The sequence below is a fragment of the Limulus polyphemus genome, unplaced genomic scaffold (assembly GCF_000517525.1).
Source record: "Limulus polyphemus unplaced genomic scaffold, Limulus_polyphemus-2.1.2 Scaffold660, whole genome shotgun sequence".
NCBI classification, from domain to species: Eukaryota; Metazoa; Arthropoda; class Merostomata; order Xiphosura; family Limulidae; genus Limulus; species Limulus polyphemus.
The window spans coordinates 4,938-14,685 of record NW_013666270.1 but is presented as its reverse complement, the minus strand read 5'-3'; the positions used below and the strand labels follow the sequence as shown (position 1 = coordinate 14,685).

General features: G+C 35.8%; 1 protein-coding gene across 1 annotated transcript in view; it reads left to right on the top strand.

Moving 5' to 3' along the window:
- Positions 1–9,641, top strand: part of LOC106459776 (malectin-like) — a 12,243-nt gene extending 2,602 nt beyond the window's left edge. Inside the window, exons 2-3 of the mRNA XM_013919434.2 lie at positions 1,428–1,607; positions 9,569–9,641. Coding sequence (XP_013774888.2) covers positions 1,428–1,607; positions 9,569–9,634 — 246 coding nt within the window. The 3' untranslated portion in view covers positions 9,635–9,641. The remainder of the gene's footprint in view (positions 1–1,427; positions 1,608–9,568) is intronic.
- Positions 9,642–9,748: the final 107 nt, after the last annotated feature.

The following is a 9,748-nucleotide window of genomic DNA, read 5'->3' as shown; positions in this document are numbered from 1 at the left end:
CCGTGGGCCTGTGGCCCACTTTTACAGAGCTGCTATAATGCAAATTTAATGCTTGAACTACTATTTTGCACTTTTTCAGTTTAATGATCATTGCCAGTTTAACCAAGTTACAAATGGTAATTGGTAGGCCTACTTATGTATGTGCCCTAATGTACATCAATGCCAAATTTGGTGTCCACTTTTGGGAAATCTCTATAAGAGTGTTTTTGTGAAATACCCAGGTTGGGTGAAAAGTTTTACCTTTGTGCAAACCTTGGGCTGAGATGATTCATTTGGCACCATTTAGTAGTTGGTGAGTCTAGCAATTTAGGAGAAACCGTTTTTTTGGAAAATACCCAGGATCCTCAAGAGGTGGGGTGAAACATTTTACCTTTGTGCAAGACCAAGACGAATTAGAATTTGGTGCATCCAGTGGTTTAGGAGGAGATAAATGATGCACACAGACACTGAATCTTATATATGCCTAAAATTAAAATTTCCCATAATTGTAACCTTTTTGACAGTTGAATTTTTCATCTCCCTGTAGAGTTTCTCATTAATTTCATGTGGTATTCTGTAACAAATTTAAAAAAAGCCTTCTTCTCATATAACCACTAACAGAAACCCAAATACATTGAACCTTATTGCTATTAGCTTTGATATCTTCAACATTTAATGGAATGCTAGTCTGTGGGTTTCCTTGCCTAAATGTTTTCTACAGTTGTTAAGTACTCCCTGGATTTCCCATTATGTGGTTCTAGGCTTGCTGTAACCCTTCAGTTGGATAATGCTAGATGAGTCTGCATTCATTAAATGTATTTGCTTTAATTGGCTTAGGGGGTTATCAAAATAATCAGTTTTGGAAGTTAAATGTTTTGTAGTGTGTTATTTATCTCCCACATTCATTTTTCTTCTCCCACATATCATAGTTCTTGAAAGTTTTAGTACTGGGGTGAGAAAATGAATTATTGTTAATATCTTGTGGTATGACCTGATTGGCTTTTTGCTTATTACATGTTAACAGTTCAAATGCAGTAGGAAATGTACCAAGAATTGAGAGAAATGGTAATAGCTCATAAACTTTTAAAATCTTGTTACTTTTACTTTAATATGTGAACAGAATAAAGCATCTATTATAAAAACATTCTGTAATGAAATATAATAACTATAAGTAATTATAAAATATATTTTAGCTAATACCTTTAAAAAGTAACTGAACTTGCAAACATAAAATAATTAAATTATAAACTAAGTTTCAGACTTGAAAGTTATTTCTTACTATTCAAGTGAGAAGTTAGTCTTTATTGTCATTTGTACAAGCGAGTGTGTTAGCAAAAACTAAAATATTGTAAAATATATATCACAAGCTTTTTATTTACATTTTTGTTGCTTTTCAAAATTATATGCAATTTATTTCAGATTTGTCTTTTGTTTTCTTCTATAATTAGGTCTTTGACATTGTTCTCAATGGTGTTCACACAGTTGTGTCAGAGTTGGATATTTTTTCAAAAGTTGGAAAAGGGGTAGCACATGATGAGTATGTTCCTTTTAAAGTAAAAGGAAATAAAATTATCGTAAATAGTGAGGAGTCTGCTCATGATGGAAAAATTAAAATTGAATTTGTGAAGGTATGTGTACATGTTTTCTGAAGTATTATTTAAAATAATAACATTGGAAAATTATTTGTACTGCTGATTCAACTGTTTTATTAGTTTAAAATTTATGTTCATCCTTATTTAGTGTGGGTGATAAATTAAAGTATTTTCATATAAGTGGGTTTACATCATCACATGAATATCTTAAATCCATTGTTTGATTTTGAATCTAGCTTCTGACCCTATTCAGTAGTCATCATCAGATTTAATGACTCCTGAAGAGAGTCAAAAGCTTGCTCTAATAAAACAAAAGTTGGATGCAAGAAATCAGTTTGGTTTAAACCCATTTTAACTTTGTTTAGGTATAGTCATTATATAATTGCATGTGTTATACATGTATGTATAGGATTAGAAATATTAGATGTAAATTAACTAGATGTTTCATTTCCCAAATAAATTTAAACTATTTTGCTTTTTATGGTCTTAAAGCTACTTTTGTATTTTCTATTCAGTTTCAGTAGAGAATGTTTCTCTTCAATCACAAAATTTTAAGTTTGTTATTGTGGTAGTTTCTCACACTACTGTTTCCAGCTTTTATTGTTATTGTTTTTACTTTTACATGTAGGGATACCAATATGGAAGTCTTTCCTTTTATTTAAATTTATTCTATCTTTTTAATGTTGGTTAGCAGATTGTTTTAAAATTGAATTTGTATTTAAAGAAATGCAGAATATAAAATAATAAACATTTAAATAGAGGCTAATCATAACTGAAGTTACAGTTTGACTAAATGAAGAAAGATGGAGCATTAATATACAAGTATAAATAATAAAAAAAATCATCCTTGTGGGTTACAAAATAATCATTATACAAGTGAGGCATGACTAGGATAGAGGACTTATGTGAGAAGTGTGAAATGGAAATGATTTATAGTACACTGATTGATCCACCTTAATTTGTTGAAAAGTGTCATTGAATAGGAGAAATTGTAGTTCTTTAAATTCAGTTAGATACACTCATCTATGAAACACTGAAACCTTTCCTTTTTTGAATCTGAACTCATGCTGTCAGCAAAACAAGTCTGAAATTTCTGAATGTCTTTCTGCATCTCAAAGCATGTGTCATTTATCCAGAAATTTCCACTCTCTCACCATCCATATGTAACAGATGGTTGATATGTATGCCAATACCCACTACATATAGTATTTATGTAATACCAAGATGAGCAGTCACGAGTGCACAAGCCATTATCTCAATGAAATTTATATAAAAAATCAAGAATCACCAGACACATATATTTTTATTGTACACAAGTAAACATATTACATGAATCTACTTTACTTTAGTACATTACTTTTGGACAATTCTTCTAAAATAGTCAACAGTAACTCTGTTATTCTAATCAACAGTTGAGTCAGAACTTTTAATCTTGTCCTAATAGACATGTCAGATAAACTTTACTAGAGCTAATGTAATATGGCAATATGAACTTAAATAGAGGTTGGATGGTACCAGTATTCTATTGTAGTATTCTTATGGATATCAGAATAGACTGTCAGCTGACTCCCTTCTCATTTTCTCTTGTTCAATCTTGCTCTTGATGACTTTCTTTTCTGCTGGCTCTTTTGCTGTAGGTTATACCTCAGCTTTTATAATCAGGAAAAAGAATGTTTGTGTCATCCAAAGTCAGAACTGAAACCACAACTAGGATACATGATTTGTTACTATTTGCTGTGAATTCTCAGGTGTTGTTATTAGAATTCTTAAGCTCATCTAAGGCCATTTAACCTCTGGCCTTGCACTTGCTTTTCTAACCGAACATCCACCCTTGCAAGCTCTGAGTTTCTTTCATTCTTCTGCTTAATTCATTGCTAATGATCTTGTTTCTAGATATGTGATGTCATTACTCATATATTTCCTAATGTTTATGTCCGTTTTTATGAACATCCAACCAGCTTAGTTGAATCATGAATATATGTTTTTGGTGATGACATAAGCTGCCCAATCTTCTTCAAGAATTCCTGAAGTCTAGCATTTGAATAAAAATTTACTGCTAACACACTTTCCCTGTCCTAACTGACTTCGTTACTAGGTCAATTAGGACTTTACTTGCCTATGAGAGTTTTAACTGCAATATAACTGCCCTGCATTTTTATTGTCTCTCTCTCTCTCTCCTTTTTTTTGCTATAGTTAAGCCATGTAAAAGTTAGTCAACATTAAATGCCTTTTCTACAAAACATTTGCTTTATGTACATTTGCTTTCATTTGTGACTTACCATGCAAGTGTCAGGGGATCTTACATAAACTCTGCTTTCCCACCATAAATTACATTTTATTGTTGATTGTTGGAGATGCAAGACTGTTTAATGTAAGAGTTATTATTTATTGACCTAATATTTAATGATTATTTAGTTTTCATGACAAGTTTTAAAAGTTAATTATTTTAAAAGCAATAGTTGTAACAAATTTTGTTATGTAACTCAGTAAGAGTTTTGCACTGTGTGTGTGTAGTTCAGTTGTTGTAATTTTACATCACATTACTCAAACTTTCTGTATTTTTCTCATTGTCTTAAGTAAGTATTGTTACATCGTAGCGTCTTGTAGTTTGTAGAAAGCTCTAGGCATCAGTTGGTCAATGTGTATATACAGGCGACCAAGTAAGCTCAAGTTAAGTCAGAAAATGTTAAGTTTGTGAAAGTGAAGTTAGACTGTGTGATTGTTAGTTTAGTCTATTGGTGATATTTTAAATGGGTTTCACAGTTTCACATATCTATGAGGTTCCTATGTTCATTCAGAATGCCACCAGTGGTGGTGGTGGTGTTGACTATTGTGTACCTTTGGGGTTTGTGATGGGCTTGGCTCCAAGAACTTCTAGACGTGTGGAAAACCTTAACCATAGATCCATGAGCACTACAGGTCCTTGAGTCAGGATTATTTTTTCAGTTCATGTGTTCACCACCATTATCCACCCAACCTGTAGTGTTTACACCTACCGAAAATACTCGGATTTTGGAACTTCATTCTATGGCTGTCAAAGTTTCATTGGTCTAGGGAGTGGTGAAGAGAGAGTCATCCCAGTTATTATAGGGTTTTATTCTCATCTGTTTGTTGTGCCCAAAAAGACAGGAGATTGGCATCCAGTCATTGATTTTTCTCATGTGTATCAATTCCTATATCCTCCAAGGCTCACAATAGAGTCAGTCCTCACTCTGCATTGGCATTTTTTTGACTAGGATTGTGTATGTCCAAGTTTGATGTCGCCGACTCCTCTCTGTACGTTTCCATAGTGGTGGTGTCCTCTGCTATCTGCATTTTGTGCATCAGGGTCAGGTGCTGCAGTTTAGGGCACTGCCCTTCGGACTAGCATAGGCACCATATGTGTTCTGCCAAAATGTTCGAGTTTTTCTCATCACTTCTTTTCCCTAAACTGTGCACATACCATTCCATAGATGACTGGTAGTATACTGGTGGCACATCTCATTAGTAGGCAGAATGTCACACCCAGATTCTACTTTCAGAAGCAACCAAGGCAGGCTTCATTATTAGAGCTGAGAAATTTATTCTCACTCCAACACAATATATCTAGGTATCTTTTCAACACATATCTCAGTTGGGCTCAGCCGACTCCCATTTGGCCCCAAGCTGTGGAACAGGCAGTCCAACTCTTACACACCTCTCCTGCATGGATGGTTCTTTCTCTTTTGGGGATGTGGGCATCACTTGAATCCCTCATTCCTTTGGGACAAGCACACAAGAGATCATGAACAGTGATTCACTGGATTCACTAGTTTTCTTATTCAGGATCATTATCTTCGATCTCAAGTGGTAGTTAGATAAGAATAATATTACGATTTGTATTCCTCTGCCACCACTTCATCCAGAGATCCATCTCTTCATGGATGCCTCATTTCAGGGACGGGATGCATATCTCAACAGTCGGGAATTCCAGGATCTATGCATCGATGACAAGGTTTCCCAACACAATGCTTTAGAACTTATTGCTGTTGAAAGGGCAATGTTTCATGGTCTGGGCTTACTAAAGGGAAAATCATCAGGCTTTACTTTGACAATTCCATAGTGTTGTCTTACATTTCCCATCAAGGAGCACTTGCTCCAGGAATCTTTGTTTTCAACCCTTGGATCTTATTTCTTGGAACCACTCCTATCATATCACCCTATTAGCTTGCCATGTTCCAGGGGTGATAAATTTGGTGGCAAATCAATTGTCTTGACCAAACAGATTTTCCCGACAGTGAGGTTTTCTGTTGGATTGGCTCTCATTTCAATACACTGTTGATTGGAACACCCAACTACTGGCATTTTGGTCTTTGATACCTCACCCTCAGGTATTGGTAATGGATGCATTCCATCAGGACAGGATAAGATTACACCTCTAGGCCTCCCCACCTATTTGTATGTTACCCAAGATATTAGGTATGATTCGTTCCAACCCATTGTTGGGTCCTGTTGACAGCACCAGATTGGTAGCTGAACCCTGGTTTCTGCTTCTGCGGTAACTTTAGGAGTGCCTACCTCTTTGGCCATCTCTGTTGAGGCAGCCACAATCTGACATTGTAAGCCTAGCCATCATGAAGTTCAAACTTCAGGCATGGAGCTTATGCAGTCCTTCGTGTGACATCAGGGTTTAATTTATAAGGTTGCAATGTAACTGTCTCTGTCTTTACTTAGTCCAACAATAGACATTTATCAGCAGAAATGGCACACATGTCGACAATGGTATAGTAAGAGGTGGTTCAACCCACTTTGACCAGAAGTGACAGCCATAACTCGTTTTATCACTTGGCTCTTTGACAAGGGTTTTGCATCTTCTACAGTTGCCTTGTATAAGGCGGCCTAACCAACTACCTTTAGATACTCGAGACGAAAATTGAGTCCCCGGTACTCTCTAGCCTCTTCGCATCATTTTGGATCCTTTGTCCCAAACAATCGTTTCAGTTATCTTATTGGTATATTAAGCTGGTATTACAAGCCATTTCTCAACATCCATATGAGACCTTAGCCTCATGTACCATGTATCACCTTTCCCTGAAGGTTTACTTTTCATTGCTGCTAGCCTACAATCATTGCTGGTCTGAGTTGTTTGCGATGATTGTGCACGGGATTTTTTATCATTCTACTTACATCCTCCGACAAGTTCTTCAGACACTTGCAGCCAGGGAAGGTGTTCAATCCTTTTTTACTGATTCATCTGACAACTATTTCTCACTTCTATGAGGGATTGGATCTCGATCCTTTATTATGTCCAATGAGGGTCTTGAAGTGTTATGTTGCCTGCACTAATGCCTTTAAAAGTGCCAGACAATGACTTTTTATCCATTGGGATCCTTCAGTTTATTGAGATTTATCCCCAGTTACTTTGTCTGAGGTGGGTATGGAAACTGTTCCATATATCTTTTTCTGGTCTCTCTTTGAAGGTGAGGAGTCTTCTGCGAGTCATGTCTCTTTAGATATGTCACATTTTTATCTCCTTAGTGGCCCGGTTGAATTGCCTGCTGGAGGACATTGCATGGGCTGGTATGTGGACCTCCTCCAATACTTTTGTCTCACATTATTTGCATGATCTGGCAGTATCTTTCTCAAAGGGTTTTTGACTACTCCAGTAGCTATCTAAACTACATCCACTAGATTATAAGGAGGTCAGTGAGTATCTTCATTACTAATAATTTCTCTCCTTTATTTTCCAGGGTCCCATACCTGTTTTTAACAGGATCCCACTCTGTTGAGAGTATTGTCCAAGCAGATATGCTTTTATCAAACCAATTCCACACTAGCAACCACTAACACAATATATTTTATCTAGATTGCAACAGACTCTGTAGAAATGATGTGTTCCATAAGATCACCTAGAGGCAGGCGTGGTATTATTGCTGTAATAAGATGGACTGAATAAGGGGATCCTGCTGGTCTCTGTCGATCCTTAGATTGAATAAATCAGGGTTGGTTTACTTTTAAAAATTTAGGGAACTTGGTTCACCTATAACACTGTTCCTTGGAACTCCCCAGTGTGCATTACCCCCCTCATTTCCTACTAGTTGAGCTATGGAGTCCTTACCACATCTGGTTTCCAGTCACTGGGGTAGTGGATAGAAGCTATTACTCCAGAGTGTCGAGTGACTTTCCTCCACTCTTTGAGAAAAGAGTGAAGTTGGGGGCTCTCCCACCCTGGTTCTTGGATGTTTTTTTCCCAGATGTTGGTAAGAGAGGCACCAGCCTATGCAGGAGCCTACTTGTAATACCTGTTCAGATTTGATGCTCTGCTATCTAGTTAGGTTTGGTGTGGCTCTTCTTTTTGATCAATATCAGTTCGTGGAAGAGGGTCTATTGTCACTTCATAATTTCGAATGCAGAGTGGTCCCATCCTGGTTCCTTGGTTGAGCACAGTTTGTTTTACATCCTCCTCATAATGAGGGTTCATAATTCCAGACGTCATTCTGAATTTGGAGTGTTGCCTTTCAGATTTCTTCAGGTTCAGGAGAAGGTTTGTCCATTTCGATGTGTTGCTTACCTTCTTGTCGTGATTCCAGTGGCTTGGAATGCATCACTCTATAGCTACAGGTTGGGATCCATTCACACACACATATATATATATATATTGGGGTTCAAATGCCCTAGCCACAAACACACACATGGGATTTACGAACCACTGCCCTATAATTTCAACCCAGAGTAGTGGGAGCAAAGCTATCTGGATGGGATCTGGCCTATAATGATGATGAATTATTTCAAATTCCACCCAAATGGCATGTTTTAGGGTACTGGGTGAAGAGCACACCTATTATGGAAAACTTACCTCCTTTCACACACACCCACCCTTCCTCCGCACTAGGAGCTGGTATTAGAGGCTGTGGATTGGGTCATTCTCGAAAAAGTGATAATATTATCTGAATGAGAGAGGGCACAGTGACATAAGTGGAAAATGTCACATGAAAGATATTGCCAAGGGCAATTAAGCGGGGAATAAAAGACTGGAGCAAGCGAGAAAATTTCAGACCAATACTTAGATTGGCAAAGGAAGGAAACCCTAGCAGTCAAGTAACAGCTTTAGCATGAGAGGAGGTAAGTATTACTGAAAATACATTTTCAATTTAAGAAAATGTTAACTTTCTCTAGTTTACAAGAATTTCAGTGAAATTCATTATTTACTGCAGTACGAACTAGTTTTGTGCAAAAGAATTTATTAATAATAAAAATGAAATATATTTGCCTGTTCAAAGCAAACTAACCAATTCCAGTCATTTGTTAACAACATCTGACACACAATGTCAGACAGTTACAATTTTTAATTCAATAAAGTTGGTCCTTTTGTTACTTCATTGAAAAATATTCAACCAAATACATGCACTATTATATGAAGGATAACTAGTTTGTGTGCTTATCAAATTTAACTAAAAGTTTCAAAGATTAGATTAAATACTACAACAAAATCAAAGAATTGAAAAGCAGAGAATTTGCTGTCTTAACCTTTAGAGTGTACACGTAAGCCTAAACCTAGGAGTTGGCAGAACTGTAATTTATTTCTATGAGGGTTAAACCATATATTTAAGAATCCAAGCACACAGGACACCCATAATTTCCAAACCTACTTTTACAGCTGTACTTTGGTAGCTGAATGATATGTTTTAGAAATGAAAACTTCTTGAAAAGTGAAACTGTTCGATATATTTCTGGATGATTCTGTATAATTTATTAGGTTTCTTGAAAAGAGAAAGACTTGCATGTACTATAAATGTATTTATTAATTTGACAACTTTTACAAACAATACATTTACATTTGGATATAGATTCATTATATGAAAGTCCTGTGTGCATATAATTTTATATTATTCTACATAATATTGTAGAATACACAAGTGCTCAAATGTGTGATTATCTGTATGTTTTGTATTTGTGTACACAAAACAATTGTACAAAAGATATGATATTTCACAGAATATTGTTTTACATAGGACTTTTTTTTTCTACATTGTGTTTAGGGTTATAGAGACAATCCAAAGGTAAATGCAATCTTAGTGATGCGGGGAACAGTAAATCGTAAGTGAAATTGCTTGTTTTAATCTTTTGTGATACTCTTTTTAATGTATTTTTTAAGCATGAGTTGCATTACTTTTATTTAAATGGTGAATACTTGTTTTTATATTATTAGGAGGAAAAGC